This window comes from Eriocheir sinensis, chromosome 44 (genome assembly GCF_024679095.1).
Source record: "Eriocheir sinensis breed Jianghai 21 chromosome 44, ASM2467909v1, whole genome shotgun sequence".
In the NCBI taxonomy this organism is placed as follows: Eukaryota; Metazoa; Arthropoda; class Malacostraca; order Decapoda; family Varunidae; genus Eriocheir; species Eriocheir sinensis.
Window position 1 is genome coordinate 9,621,435 of NC_066552.1, and position 15,091 is coordinate 9,636,525.

At 44.8% G+C, this 15,091-nt stretch overlaps 1 protein-coding gene across 1 annotated transcript in view; it reads left to right on the forward strand.

Annotated features, from left to right (window-relative positions):
* LOC126980631 (LIM/homeobox protein Lhx1-like) overlaps positions 1 to 14,594 on the forward strand; it is a 143,159-nt gene extending 128,565 nt beyond the window's left edge. Inside the window, exons 7-9 of the mRNA XM_050830734.1 lie at positions 9,403 to 9,637; positions 9,787 to 9,966; positions 10,819 to 14,594. Coding sequence (XP_050686691.1) covers positions 9,403 to 9,637; positions 9,787 to 9,966; positions 10,819 to 10,868 — 465 coding nt within the window. The 3' untranslated portion in view covers positions 10,869 to 14,594. The remainder of the gene's footprint in view (positions 1 to 9,402; positions 9,638 to 9,786; positions 9,967 to 10,818) is intronic.
* The last annotated feature ends 497 nt before the right edge of the window (positions 14,595 to 15,091 follow it).

Consider the following 15,091-nt stretch of genomic DNA (forward strand, 5'->3'; position numbering starts at 1 on the left):
CACCCCCACCTTACACACACACACACACACACACACACACGCACACACACAAACACGCGTCATGCATCCGGGTGTCAGCCAAAACGCTTACTGTTCTTCTTTTGTTTTGGAATACTCCCATTGCAACCCAAGTACACGATTTCAGAAGGAATGTCACTGGCTGTTGATTTATTTTTTGTTTGTGTTGCGTCAGTTTGCCTCAGCACTGCATCGCTTGTCTTAGAACACCCTTGGAATTTTAACCTTTTTCTTAATAGTGTTTTAAGTTCGTATTCGGCGTAACAAGTCACATAGGGAAGACTCATTTCTCCTCATTAATGTCATACCCTTTTAATGTAGTTCTAGCTCTTTTTTTTTCTCATCTACAAAAGTTAATTTAATGGACAGTACAGGGATGCGAGGGTAGCTTCACTTCACTTACAGATTACAGGTACAATCAGATGCAAGGTAGCTCTCTCCTTACTCGATTTCAGGTGTCAAGATAAATTGGAAACCAGTGTATTGATGCGTGCTGCGTGTATTTCAGCCACTTCGACAGGCATAAATAGATAAAACGGACGGATACTAGTCAGGTGCGATCAAATTCAAGGTAGCTCTCTTGTTTCTCTCCTTCAGTAAAGCAGAAACAAGTGTATGTATGCGTGCTGCGAGTATATCAGCCACCCAACGGTCATAAGTAGGAAAAAAGGACTGCTACTAGTCAGGTAAAATCAGATGCAAGGAAGCTCTCTCGTTGCTCTCCTTCATGCGTCAAGTTAAATCAGAAACAAGTGTGCGTATGCGTGCTGCGAATATTTCAGCCACTCCGCCAGGCATAAATAGGTAAAACGGACGGCTACCAGTCTTTGTACCCCATAACCTGCAGAAGCTCTAATGAACAAAGGCCTTCAAGCATACGACCCAATTCTCAAAGCTTATGGAATTCACCCAAGTCTGTAAAACCACATAAAGATACGATTCTGCATACCCAATTTCTATAAGTCTCGCCTTTTTTTGCTATCTGGATGCAAGCTCACGATCGTCCAGGTAGGTAAGAAGGCAGGATACAAAATTTGGTTGACTTAATTGATTTAATTGAATCGGCATACCTGATTTGCCATACCTGGTCATATAAGCACAGACTCCATTTTCTTTCGTCCACACCAAAAGTTTTATATATACAGAAGAGAGAGAGAGAGAGAGACACGGCAAACAAAAACTGACAAGAAACATGTGGAAAAACAGTTTTGGAGAGAGATGATAAGGAGGGAGGAGTACAGGGAAGAAGAGGAGGGGCAGGACGAGGATGAGGAGGTAAGAGAAGGCCACAGAATGCATATCAGTCATGTACGTGGACCGAATTATGTTAAGCAGGTGGGTTTAATGGAAGGTAATTGAGAGGTAGGTAAACATGCTTATTTTGGTAGATCAATCTCGGCTGCGGCCCGCCCGTGTCCTCTCTCTTCCCTCATTATCCAGGAGTTAATGGCACCTCATTAGGTCTCATAAGTTTCCCGGAGAGAGAGAGAGAGAGAGAGAGAGAGAGAGAGAGAGAGAGAGAGAGAGAGAGAGAGAGAGAGAGAGACTTTTTTATTCGCTTTTTTTTATTTTCTGTTTGCTTTTTTCGTTGCTTGTGTTTTCTTTCATTCATCCATTATTCTTTTCATTCTTTCTTCCCTCCTTCATTCCTCTCTTCCCCCTCTCTTTCTTGCGTTGTTCCTTCATTCATTCTTTCATTGATGCTTTTTTTCTGTGGTCTATATAATCTCTCTCTCTCTCTCTCTCTCTCTCTCTCTCTCTCTCTCTCTCTCTCTCTCTCTCTCTCTCTCTCTCTCTCTCTCTCTCTCTCTCTCTCTCTCTCTCTCTCATTTACCCTGTGCACACGTATAATTTTTCTTCATTATACAAAAAAAAGAAGATCAGCAGCTCGGGACAGACGCTATAATGAAAGAGGACAAGGAGGGAGGGATAATGACGCCTGTGTGATGACGCTGGGCACCCCCTCCTCCCACCTCATCACAGCCTCCTGATGATGATGACGATGATGGTGATGGAGGTGGTGATGATGGGAAGGGTTCGCTTGCTTCTTCTCTATTCTCTTCTGGCTACGTTCTATTTGTTTAGTTATTCTTTCTTCTTTCTTTCTTCTCTCTTTCTCTCTCTCTCTCTCTCTCTCTCTCTTCTCTGCTCTCCTCTTCCCGTTTACGATTTTTTTTCTCTTATTACGTTTCTTATTCATATTTGTTTCCGTGTGTGTGTGTGTGTGTGTGTGTGTGTGTGTGTGTGTGTGTGTGTGTGTGTGTGTGTGTGTGTGTGTGTGTGTGTGTGTCCTTCATAATTTTCCTTCTTTCACTTATGTTGTTCTTTTCGTAAGATTTGTTCAATTATTTCGTTTTCTCTTCCTCCTACTTCTTTTCCTCCTCCACCGCCACTTCCTCCTCCTCCTCCTCCTCCTCCTCGTCAGTCCCATCATTAATTATTATCATCATCAAGATTACCACAAACTTAAATTAATTCAATGACAACAAAAACAGAAATCGGTAGGACTCTCTCTCTCTCTCTCTCTCTCTCTCTCTCTCTCTCTCTCTCTCTCTCTCTCTCTCTCTCTCTCTCATCTTTTTTTTTCACTTTTTCCGCTCCTTCCGCATAAACTTTTTTTTCTTTAGCGTATGAATTATGAACATAAGAACATCATCATCATCATCTCCAGACTGAAATATGAGACTCGAAATTTATGCTCACCCGAGACAGAAACAGATAAAAAAAAAGTCATGAAGGGAAAAGAATGCACTTGTCAAAATTTATCATCCATAGGTGAGTAATTTATCTTTTTTTGTGTATGTATTTATTTACCTTTTTTCTCTCTCTTTTGCGAGGGGAAGGGAAGGGGATGGAGGAGGAAGAGGAGAAGGGTCTTACATTAAGGGGGAAGGGTAAGGAAAGGAGGAGGAGGAGGAGGAGGAGGAGGAGGAGGAGGAGGAGGAGGAGGAGGAGAAGGGTCTTACATCAGGAGGGAAGTGAAGGGGAAGGACGAAGAAACATGGAAGCATGAACTAGCAGGCAGCAGAAAGCCCATTGGCTCATTACTTGGCTGCCTGCTTTCAGTGATTTAATCAATCCGTTTGCCATAGGAGTGGCATGCAGGGAAGGATTAAAGCACTTGTGCACCTACTCTTGGATACGTTCAGTTCACTCCCGGTGCAGCAAAGTGGCGATCAATGCGTTTCTTGAAGGAGTTGATGGTCTCTGCGCTAACCACTTCTGCAGGAAGGCTGTTCCAGTGGCGAACAACTCTATTCGAGAAATAACGCCTGCCGATGTCGGTATTGCATCGCTTTGCTTGAATTGTTTTTCCGTTGTTTCTTGTTCTCAGGTTGGTTTGTAGCGTGAAGAGTTTGGAGTGATCAACGTTGCTGAGCTTGTTCCGGTACTTAAAAACTTGTATCATGTCTCCCCGCAGTCGTCTCTTTTCCAACGTGAAGAGGTTGAGTCGCTCGAGTCGCTCTTCATAGGGCTTCGTCCTCAGTGATGGTATCATCTTCGTGGCGCGACGCTGTACTCTCTCAAGTAATTCAACGTCTTTCCTGTAATTTGGAGACCAGAATTGAACGTTGTATTCCAGGTGGGGCCTTACCAGCGAATTGTACAAGGATAACATAACTCCCGGTGTCTTGTATTCGAAGTTCCTCGCTATGAACCCAAGCATTGTATTGGCTTTCTTACAGGCGGACTTGCAGTGTTTTGTTTGTTTCAAGTCACTGCTGATGGTGACCCCGAGGTATCTTTCCTCTTGCACTACATGTAGTGGTTCGCCACCCATGTGGTATGTGTCATTGCTGTTTCTGGATCCAATATGCGTTACTTTACATTTGGTAGTGTTGAAGGACATCTTCCATTTTTCTGACCATCGAGTGATCTGGTCCAGGTCTCTCTGGATAATTTCGCAGTCTGCCATTGTGAGGGCCTTCCCACCCACCTTTGTGTCGTCGGCAAATTTTGAAAGATTGGATTTTAATCTTAGTTCTAGGTCGTTGATATATATGATGAAGAATGTGGGTCCCAGCACTGACCCCTGTGGCACTTCACTTGTGACTGGGAGCGATTCGGAGGCCTGTCCGTTGAGTACAACTCGTTGTTTTCTTCCAGTGAACCAATCTTTGATCCACGCTGTCAGATTGTCGCCTAATCCCGCCGACTTGAGTTTCTTGAGGAGTCTTTCGTGTGGCACTTTGTCAAAGGCTTTTTGAAAGTCTAGATATAATAACATCACTGGGGATATGATTATCCCAGTTTTCATAGATACCTTGGAAGAAGTCCAGTAAATTGGTTAAGCATGAGCGCTTATTCCTGAAACCGTGCTGAGCATCGGAAATGAGTTGTTGTGGAGGAGGAAACATGGAAACATGGAAACATGGAAATGCAGGCAACAGAAAGCCTATTGGCTCATTACGAGGTCGCCCGCTTGGGTGATTTAATCTGCTCGACCGCCACTTGGGGCTTGGTGAGCAGATGAAAGCACCTCGATATTGAGGAGCAGATGGAAGCCCCTCGTTATTCAGTTTACTCCTGACGCAGCGAAATGACGGTCGATTCTATATTTGAAGGAGTTGATGGTATTCGCATTTACTACTTCTGAGGGAAGATTGTTCCAGTGGCGGATGACTCGGTTTGAAAAGAAACTCCTTCCAATGTCTGTGTTACATCGACTCGACTGAATGGGTAAACCGTTATTTCTAGTTCTTGAGTTGGTTTGCAGTTCAAAGAATTTGGAGTAATCGACGTTATTGAACTTTTTTAGATACTTGAAGACTTGAATCATATCCCCTCGTAGGCATCTTTTCTCCAATGTAAAGAAATTGAGTCGCTTGAGTCGTTCCTCGTTAGGTTGGAATCATCTTTGTGGCGCGTCGTTGAATCCTTTCCAGTAAAGCAATGTCCTTTCTGTAATTGGGAGACCAGAACTGCACTGCATACTCGAGGTGCGGTCTTACCATGGAATTATACAAGGATAGCATCACGTCTGGTGTTTTACACGAAGTTCCTCGCTATGAACCCGAGCATACTGTTGGCCTTGTTGTATGCTTTTTTACAGTGATTCGCGTGTTTCAGGTCACTGCTGATAGTGACTCCAAGATCCTTTTCCTCCTGCATCGCTTGCAGAGGTCTCCCATTCATGATGTATGTGTGGTTACTATTTTGGGACCCAATGTGCATGACTTTGCATTTGTCAACATTAAAAGACATTTGCCATTTTTCCGACCATTCGATAATGTGATTGAGGTCTTTCTGAATGATTTCGCAGTCGGTCTTTGTGAGGGCATCTCCACCCACCTTGGTGTCATCTGCAAATTTCGATATTGTGGATTTCAGTCCTGATTCTAGGTCATTGATATATATGATAAAGAGGATGGGTCCCAGCACTGACCCTTGAGGCACTCCACTAGTGACTGGTAGCCAATCGGAAGGCTGTCCGTTGAGTAGTACTCGTTGTTTTCTGTCGGTGAGCCAATCTCTTATCCACGCGAGGAGGAGGAGGAGGGTCTTATATCAGGGGGGGAAGGGAAGGGGAAGGACGAGGAGGAGGAGGAGGAGGAGGAGGAGGGTCTTACATTAGGGGGGGAAGGAAAGGGGAAGAACGAGGAGGAGGAGGAGGAGGAGGAGGGTCTTACATTAGGGGGGGAAGGGAAGGAGAAGAATGAGGAGGAGGAGGAGGAGGAGGAGGAGTGTCTTATATCAGGAGGGAAGGGAAGGGGAAGAACGAGGAGGAGGAGGAGGAGGGGGGTCTTACATCATGGGGGAAGGGAAGGGGAAGAACGAGGAGGAGGGCGAGGAGGAGGGTCTTACATCAGGGTTGGGTTATGGTGAAAAATTTACACAGGGCAGCGTGATGGACGGGGTTCTGGCGAGGCTGCGTACATACGGGTTGTGTATCGTCGCGTCATGGTGGTTATGAAGTAAGAACGAAAAAAAAAAGAAGGTAAAGTTAATACGTGTGTTTGAAGGTTGATGAGGGTCATTAGTTTTAATATATTACAACACGCCCCGCCTGATTTAATTATGATCCTCGCAGAAAACTTACGAGATGAATTTTTATACATATTTATACAGCTAATACAAGGAAAACAGCGGCGGACGTGAACGCATTACACCTTTTCGTTTTTTGGGCGTGAGGTGGACTTACGTGAGAGGGAGAATATTAAAAGTGTTCATACTTATATTACCGAGTCGTGCAAAAGCCACTTAGTATCCGCACAAGCTCAAAGTATGGTGAATCATAAAGAAAACAAGAGCTTTATATTATTATTTCTGGACTAGGGGCCACTTTCACAGTCGTTTTGTTTGTTTTAATCGTCACCAACGGCTGTTATCGCCGCTATAGTATTTCCACGTAAAACTGGCCGATGGGGTAGTGGCGGCTGCGGGGTTAGCCAAGCCCCGCACCTTGCCACACACTCTCAACACCTCTCGCCTCCTCTGCAGCCGCCACTACCCCATCGGTCAGTTTTACGTGGAAATACTATAGCGCGATCGCCGCCATTGGTAACGATCAAAACAAACAAAGTAACTCTGAAAGCGGCCCTAAGTGCTAAGTTCACACTCTTAAGCTGAAATATATAGTTAAACATAAAGGGAACAAGATCTTTACATTTCAGCGCTGACTTACTAATATAAGGAGGCGATGCCCACACCACTCCTAAGCTAAAATATAATTGCACATAAAGAAAACAAGATCTTTGCACTTCATCACGAATAGTTCATGTAAATAACGCATGATATGATCTATACTAAAATATAAGCATAAACAGAACAAGGTATATGCATTTCAAAGAGAACAAGATCCATGTGTTTCAGAACGAATAGTTTATATGAATAACGCTTAAATAAGTTTATATAAATATCGTCTATAATAACAATAGTGAACATCATAATTTTATGTGGGAGAAGAAATTCAATTCTTTACTCGTTTAAATTTTCAAAACAACCCGTGGAGGCGTGATCGCAATTTGATGAGGAGGAAGGAGAGGTCGATAAAGGAAAGAAAATGATGAGAAATAATATATTTAAAAAACGGAAACTATGTTGTTTCGCCTTTTCTGGATTTATTTAAGGAAATACTAAACCCGTACGTGTCTATAGTATCAATACAAAGAAAACGCACTGCATTAGCAAAAAAAAAAATATATATATATATATATATATATATGAAGAGCATAAAATTATTACATTTCACCGCGAAAGGCTTACATAAATAAGGCATTAAAACCGTCCATAATGAAATATATATAAACATCATAAGTCAACCTGGGATAAGAGATTCGATCCCCTCCTCGTTAAAAGTTTGATAACAATGTCTGAATACGTGACGATGAGAAGGAAGGAGAGTGGGAAGACTGATGGAAGAAAAATAAGAGCAGTAGTAAGGAAGAAAATAGGATGAATGGGAAAAATTAGAACGCAGATTGAAGATCATCATCATCATCATCATCTTCCCCTTGTCACCACAAAATCCCTCCCTCCATCACACACGCTCAACCTCACTTCACCACCACACCTCCTCCCCCGCCTCCTCCTTCACGTGACAACTGCTCCCCGCCCTCCGCCACACCGAAAGGGAATCCAACACTCTAGACTCCTAGAGGGATGGAAAAAGGAGAAATGAGAAAAAAGAATAAATAGGGGTATGGGAGGCGGGGCGGGAGGAGCGGAGATCTTGGTCAACCACGAATATTTTGGTCAACGAAACAGGAGCAGTGAGGGTCAAGTTACCGGGGTCAGAGGAGGCCGAGGAGGGAGAGGAGGAGGGAAGTGGAGGAGGAGGAGGAGGAGGAAGAAGAGGGGTGGGTGAAGGGGAGGTGGTGGAAGACGACAGGAAAAGAAGGTCAGGAAAGAGAGAGAACTATCACTGTGAAAAAATAAATGAAGTAAAAAAAAAGTCTTGTGTTAAGTTCATATTTATATGCTTGGGACAAAACGAAACAACTTATTGGTAAAAGAACGAAACAGATTGCGATAGTTTGCGTTGTATTGTATGATCTCGTCGTTTCGTAGTAGTAGTAGTAGTAGTAGTAGTAGTAGTAGTAGTAGTAGTAGTAGATTTTTCACACATTCAAATGGCCAAAGTCGAAAAGAGTAAAGACTAACGGAACTACTTTTTCTACTCTTACTACTACTTTTTCCTTCACCTCCTCCTCCTCGCCTCCTCTTTCTCCTTCCCTTCTTCTTCCCTCTCCTCTAGCCTTGGCGTGACTCCCAGCAGTATTGACACACAAATTACCGCCTTAATTATTATGCTAATGAGATTCACACCGTTTACCTGTGATTAGGTCGTCGCTCGCCGTCACCAAGATGGCTGGGTGGGCGTGATGGATGACGCCCTGCAAACGACGTAATCATATTCATTTTATCATTACAGCATCACAGTGACTCTCCGGGGGGCACGAGGGCACGGGGAGGCTGGCTGTGTCTTGTAGCCTGGAGTGTTCGAGGCTTAGAGGTTACGGTGCAGTGGTTGGGCCCGGAGAAAGAGACAGAGATGAGGAACAGTGTGTAGATAGAGAGAGAATAAGTGAAGTGCTTGTGTTAGGTGAAGTCGAGGGAGGTTGCAGAGGTTAGGGACGGCGAGAGAGAGAGAGAGAGAGAGAGAGAGAGAGAGAGAGAGGCTGGGGAGAGGGTAGCGTTGCATAGAGAGGATGGGATATATAGAGATAGTATTGCAGGTTAAGTGAGAGGAAAAGAAGGAACAGTGCAAGGAGAGGATGGGAGAGAAGAGAGAATAAAAGTTATGTAGGTGGAGAGAGAAAGTAAGGGTGTGAACGAGTCGAGAGTATGGGAGGAGGGAACAAGCGTGTGATGAGGAGCGATGAAAATGTGTTGAGTGGTAGTGATGGTTTTTGTGATAGTAGTAGTAGTAGTAGTAGTAGTAGTTACTGTCGTTATGAACCACTGAACTTATGTCGTCGTTGTGGAGTAAAAAAAAGGTCATACAACGAAAAAATAATACAAATACCTTTACCCTTCATCCCATCCTATCCCCTTCATCATATCCTTCCCTTCATCCCTCTCACCCTCTTCATCCATCACCTCTCCGCCTTTCCTTTTCCGCTATCCTCCACCACCAGTATCACAATCCTTCCCTCAATGAGCCCTGTCCACACCCTCCTCCCTAACTAACTACTGCCTCATTCCTCATTCATCACCATCTTTTTTCTCCCTCTTCACTAGCGCGTCTTTCCCCCACGAGCTGCTCCTATTCCTCCACCATCAGCTCTTACCTCTTTCTTCGCCTCCAGCTATTTCCTCCTCCTTCACTAGTTCCTCTTCCCTCCAACAGTTCTTCCTTTTCCTCCACCACTAGCTCTTTCCTCCTCCTTCAGCACCAGTTCTTTCCTCTTCATTCAGCGGCGCCTCTTCCCTCTTCCTCAGGTGTGGTTCCAGAACAAAAGGAGCAAGGAGCGGCGCATGAAGCAGCTCTCGTCCATGGGCATGCGCGCGCACCTCTTCGGCAACCCAAGGAAGCTGCGCGGGATGAGGATGTCGCCTAGCATGGAGGACGGCTTTCCCTACTACGGAGACGCCTTCGGGTACGGTCCCCAGGGCTTCCACGACTTCTTCCCTGGCCAGGGTCCCCCGCCTCCCCCCGGCATGAGTTTCCCGCATGGTGAGTAGAGAAACACACACACACACACACACACACACACACACACACACACGTAAAGAAGAAAATATACACCATACAAAAATAAGTGATATGCCGTAACCTAACCTAACCTTTTTCTCTCCCTCCTCCTCCTCCTCCTCCTCCCCCAGGCCTGCCCCCGTCCATGGAGCAGCCGCTACCTCCTGGGGGCCCCATGAGTGACTTCCCGGGCCTGGGTGGACTGGGGGCGCCGCCGGTGTCTGAGGGCGGCCACTTCATGACGCAGCCCCCCGACATGCTCTCCCTGTCCCAGCGGTCATCCCCCGAGGGCATGATCATGGCGCACGGGGGTCAGTAGGCAGCCCGGGGCCAGGTAGTCCCTTACTCGTGCATGCGTCCCTCCTAGCTCACTCTCAGGCGCCTATGTTACTGCTGCCTACTCCTGCCTACTCCATATACTCTTCCCCTGCCCCTTGTGCCTTTCCTCTCATTCTCTAATTTCTTCCTTCCTTCATTCATTCATTTCTCTTTTTGTTTCATTCATCCGTTCATCGTTTATCGTCCATTTTCTTCTTTTCTTCTCCCTCTATTTATTTACTTTTGTTCCTTTCCTTTTTCTCCTCATCTCTTAGTTTATCATCTTATTCTTCTACTCTGTTTCACTTTTCTTATCACACTCCTTCCTCCTCTCTATTACTGAAGTTTCTTTGTGTTCGTTTAGTTACATCATTTAATTATACTTTAGATAATTTTAATAAGTGAGTTTTTTTTATAGTAGTCACCCTGAGTATTTATAATTTTCTCTGCCACTCTTTACATGGCAGACAAAACTAAAGATCAGAGACTAACATTTGAGAGGACGTACTGTACCAGCGCCTGAAATATATCTTTTTTATAATTCAACTAATTTTTTTTTTTTTCCGTTTCATCAGCTATGATTTTCTTATCGTTTCTTTTTCCTTGTCATATTGCTTCAGTTTCATTGCTTCGCTGTTCCATTCCACATCCATCCATCTTTCTCACACCAAACTCATCATCATGGTAGCAAATCCCTGTAGAATGTGTTTTTAAGTATCTATGAACTGCAAATAAGCTCACCGTAATCAGTACAAAAAATAGGATTACAGGCCTGATTGGTACTCCCCGTACACTTTGACTCACCCGTCTTCCTCCCCTTCCTCCCTCCTCGCCCCTACCTGCAGGTCAGGGAGGCAACTTTGACCACCAGGTGAACGAGGGTCTGGTGTGGTGACATGAAGCTGACCTCTGATGACGCACCAGGCCCTTCGAGGTGCTCTCCAGCGACGTCGCCAGAGGAATGTCTCCACTGCTCTCCTGTTACCTGCCAACACCTCCACCACCTCCACCGCCTCCACCACCTGGGCAGCGCGGTGTTCAGCCCTCGCCCCCGCCACCCACCCCACACTGACCACTCCGGCTTCCCTACCCTGCCCTGCCCCAGGAGGTTAAATGTTCAAAGTAACCAACCACCTTACGCGTCGCCACCAGGAGGGAGTGTCACCAAGGGGCACCAAATCGTCACTATATTATAGAGTTCGTGGCTGAAATCAAGGTCAGGTCATGTCGTGCTCTCTTTTACCTTGGCTTGAGTGTTCTGCTGCAGAGATCCGGAGAACGCTTGTGGCATCCCTAGCAGCCTCAGGCACTTCCAAAGGCGTTTTGAGGAGTCACACACTCACAGTCGATCCCAGAACGGACCTCCAGCGCAGCTCATGTTCTCTCTGGTAAAACTTCGCCCTCCATGACAAAAAGGAAAGATTTTAAAGAGAAATATAAAGCATTCGTTGCTACGTGGAGCTGGTGGAGTCTGTCTGGCACGGCTGTCACCGCCGCCACAAAACATGATCAAAGGGATGTTGAAAAATGGTCCCGATCATTCACTTGAGAGGATGGATTATATCCCTCGTACATTAGTGTGATTACGGTGAACAAGAAACTGTGTAAATATATAATATACGAAGTGTCGGAGTGTCGTTTGCACTGGGAAAGTAATCGAGTGGTTGAGGGAAATTATTGTATCCAGCAGCTACGAAATTAATTTTGGTTTGCCCGCTGACGGGTCTGGTTTATACGTACGTGGTGCCGCAACATGGTGCAGAAAAGTAAACTTAGGAAAGAAATTTATAGAAACAATCATTGAAAAACTATGAAGTAAAAGGTAAATGAAACGAAGCAATAGTTCGAAGTGTCTCGCCAGGCACTGCTCGAGCTGTCCTCCAGACATTCGCGCACACGCAGCGCTGACGTGGACTGAGTGAGTGTCTGTGTCTGTTCTATGTTCCTATGTCTAGATGTAGCGTTGCTGGCTGAGGAATCGCGCACACAAAGGTAATAATTTATGTAGCTTCTGCCCCTTTATAGAAAACCACCCGGGCGCCAGGCGCTTCCCGTGGCCCAGTGAAGGTAGTGAGGGGCGGGGCGTGGCGGCCCGGGCCAGGAGCACCTGCAGCTCTTCCCCAGCCAGCTACTTCCTTTCAAAAGCAGCTTCAGTTTTCACATCCCTCTATTTGAGCCCACCTACCCCTTTATCATTGCCCAGCCGTGCGAAATATGCTCCTAGAGAAGCTATTTTGGTGGCCCGCGAGTGTGCCTAAGAGCCCCCTTGTCTCTCCCCAGGGCCCAATATTCTCAGTTGTCTATTCCATATCTTTTCAGTTTTTGAGGAGACTTTTTAACCCTTGCAAGATCTTGTTTTGGGATAATATTCACGAAAGCGTAGCCTCCTCTGGCGGCGGCCGCGGCGGCGGTCCAGCCGGTGTTGCGAGAAATATCTCCTCGCAGAAATAAGTCGTATATACATGGGGGAGGGGGGGGGCCAGGGGAGGGCGCAGACCCCCCCCCCCCTGGTTAGGAGGTTATGTAAAGTTCGGTTGGAGTAGTTTAGATATGCTCCCCCACCCAAAACCCTCGATTTCCCACGGGTGTCCAAGTTGAACCTCTCTGCGAGCTATTTTGCGGTGGCGGCGGCGGGTCCCGGAGAAAAATACTATCTCCATGATAAACAGCATCATATTTTGTCCAGAAATAAGCAGTCACCATCTCGAAATTGGTAGGCTACACATTCGTGAATATTCCCCCTTGTTTTGGTATGCACCTTTGTGGCATCCTTTGGTGTAGCTTTTTTAACAATCGGCCCTCAAGTTCTCCATAGCTTAGGGGCACCAGGTCTAAATATGGCACTGCATGATTTGCATGATAGCTACACAACCACAGGGTTCATGACAATTCTGCATACATGACCAATCAGTTTCAAAGATGGACGAGAGAGGAGAAGCTAGTAACTAGACCAAACGCCTCAAAATGTGTGAAAATATTAGTTCTCAATTATGTTGAAGATGGGGAGGGGAGGGGCCTCAGCAGCATACACAAAGAAAGAATTCCATCAGGTAACAACACTACGAGAAAAGCAGTGTTCAGGGTCCATGTTGGGATATGCAGAAGGAAATCTTGATTATTTTGACTGAGTTATCATGCCCAAGGACTCGCTGAATATCTGAAATGTTAGCCCCTTCTACCCAAGGTTACGTTTATATTTAATATCGGGATATCTTAGATGAGTATGAAGTGGGAATTGCATGGAAAAAACTCATTTGAATTAATAGTAAAATGGAAGTTCCTTCAGAGCCTTTTGTTCCTACTTGAAGATGTTTGCGTCGGCTCATTTTACAAAGGTATACACTAAGTGGTGATGTGTCGCATCTGGGCCAGAACAATGTCACTGATGCCACAGTAGAGGAACTACATAGTTTCCCAAAGATCATGAGGCAAGGCAGTGACAAATTTAAATATGATTCTCTGCTATATTTAATGTACAACAATATCTGGGCCTCCAATGGTCAGACTTCTCCGCAGTGCAGTGGTGAGTGTCCTTAACTATGAATCTGCAGGCTGGGTTCGAATCCTAGCCTGGGCAGTCGTCATGCAGCGCACTCAGCTGTTCATCCTTCTTTTCAGGATGGTCGGTATATGGGTACCTAGGGAAACCTGGGGAAGGTAAACTGTGGTAACCCAGATGTTACACTGGCCCTGTGTCAGGTTAATGGGTTCTTTCCCACCACAGACTCAAAGAGCCCATGGAATGGAGTTGAGCCATGTGCATCTATAGCACATACTCCCAAATTTTTAAAATCTGGGCTTCATGAACGTAAGGCACTTGAGCTGCACTGGCATTACTGGCACTGCAGTGAGCATACGGGGTTTTCAAAGGGGCTTCACAGGCACTATCCTTTCTGTTATTACCTCTCCTCTCCTATATCCTCCCTTTTGTACTTCCCAAAGATTCAAAGAGGAGTATAGGCCATACCTCGTTTCCCTTTGTAATGTCATCCATGGGAATATATTTATGAAAGAAAGAGCTGTGTACCACTTATCATCTTGGACACTTAAACGCCAGATCTTAAGCTGGAACACGTTTTCATATTTTGCAATTTCTTGGTGCAAATGTTCATCTCAGAAAATCCAGTATAGAAAAGAGTTAATTACTACCTTAGCCCAGGAGAATAATTCATGCAGAGTTTTTTGTATTTTTATTTCCAGCCTTGAGTGAAGTTTATTTGTCCATTAAATATTTTTGACGTACAACCCTCAGTTTCCTCCCCCCTCCATCCCAGCCTCTACCCTCGCCACCATCCCCACCGCCTCTCCCTCCCTGCCCGCCTCCTTCCCAAACCCAGGACCTCTGCACCTTTACATAGTATTAATGAGAAATAATGAATGTTTGAAGATACTTGTAATGAACGATGCCTCACTTTCCTCCCAAATTTCCCTTCCCTTCCTCTCCCTCCCCTGCCCTCCCCTCCTCATTACCCATCATGTCACAGTGTTCTCTTCCATAGATGTTATAAGTTTAATGTAAATACTGTCTGTATATATTTCTGTATCATCCACGTCTGAATGTCATATATTGTATATTTAAATTAATTATTGTGACCATCAAAATAAAATGTTGGAGAATGTTTATTTTATATAATTTTAAAAGTCTCAAGTTATCCTTTTCTCCATAGATTTCAGCAACAAGATTATAAAAAGATTGTGTATGTATTTGCAGCAACATAGTCAACCATGATTTTTACTTTTTTAATCTTTTATAGTTATTAAGATATCAAAATACCTCAAACTAAATTTACTTCAGTATAAAATTCTAATGCTCCTTTTTTAGTATGATAGCTCAGAATTCTATGGTCAGGTTTTTCCCCCTGCCTTTTTTTCATCACAGCTTAAGATCTCAATCTTGCTCCACTAATAAGCTCATGCATGTACCTGCTCATTCTCTTTGAACATGCCAGCCCCATGAATTTCAGTAAGTTTCTTACGCTCTTTTTCTACAATATACCATATGATTTGATTCCCTTGGGTTTTCAGGATAAATTTGTATGTCTGGAAGATTAGTGATTTGACTCATTGCAGCTACTTCCTATGACCCACCACTTGAGCTTTTGAGCCCTATGACAAGGT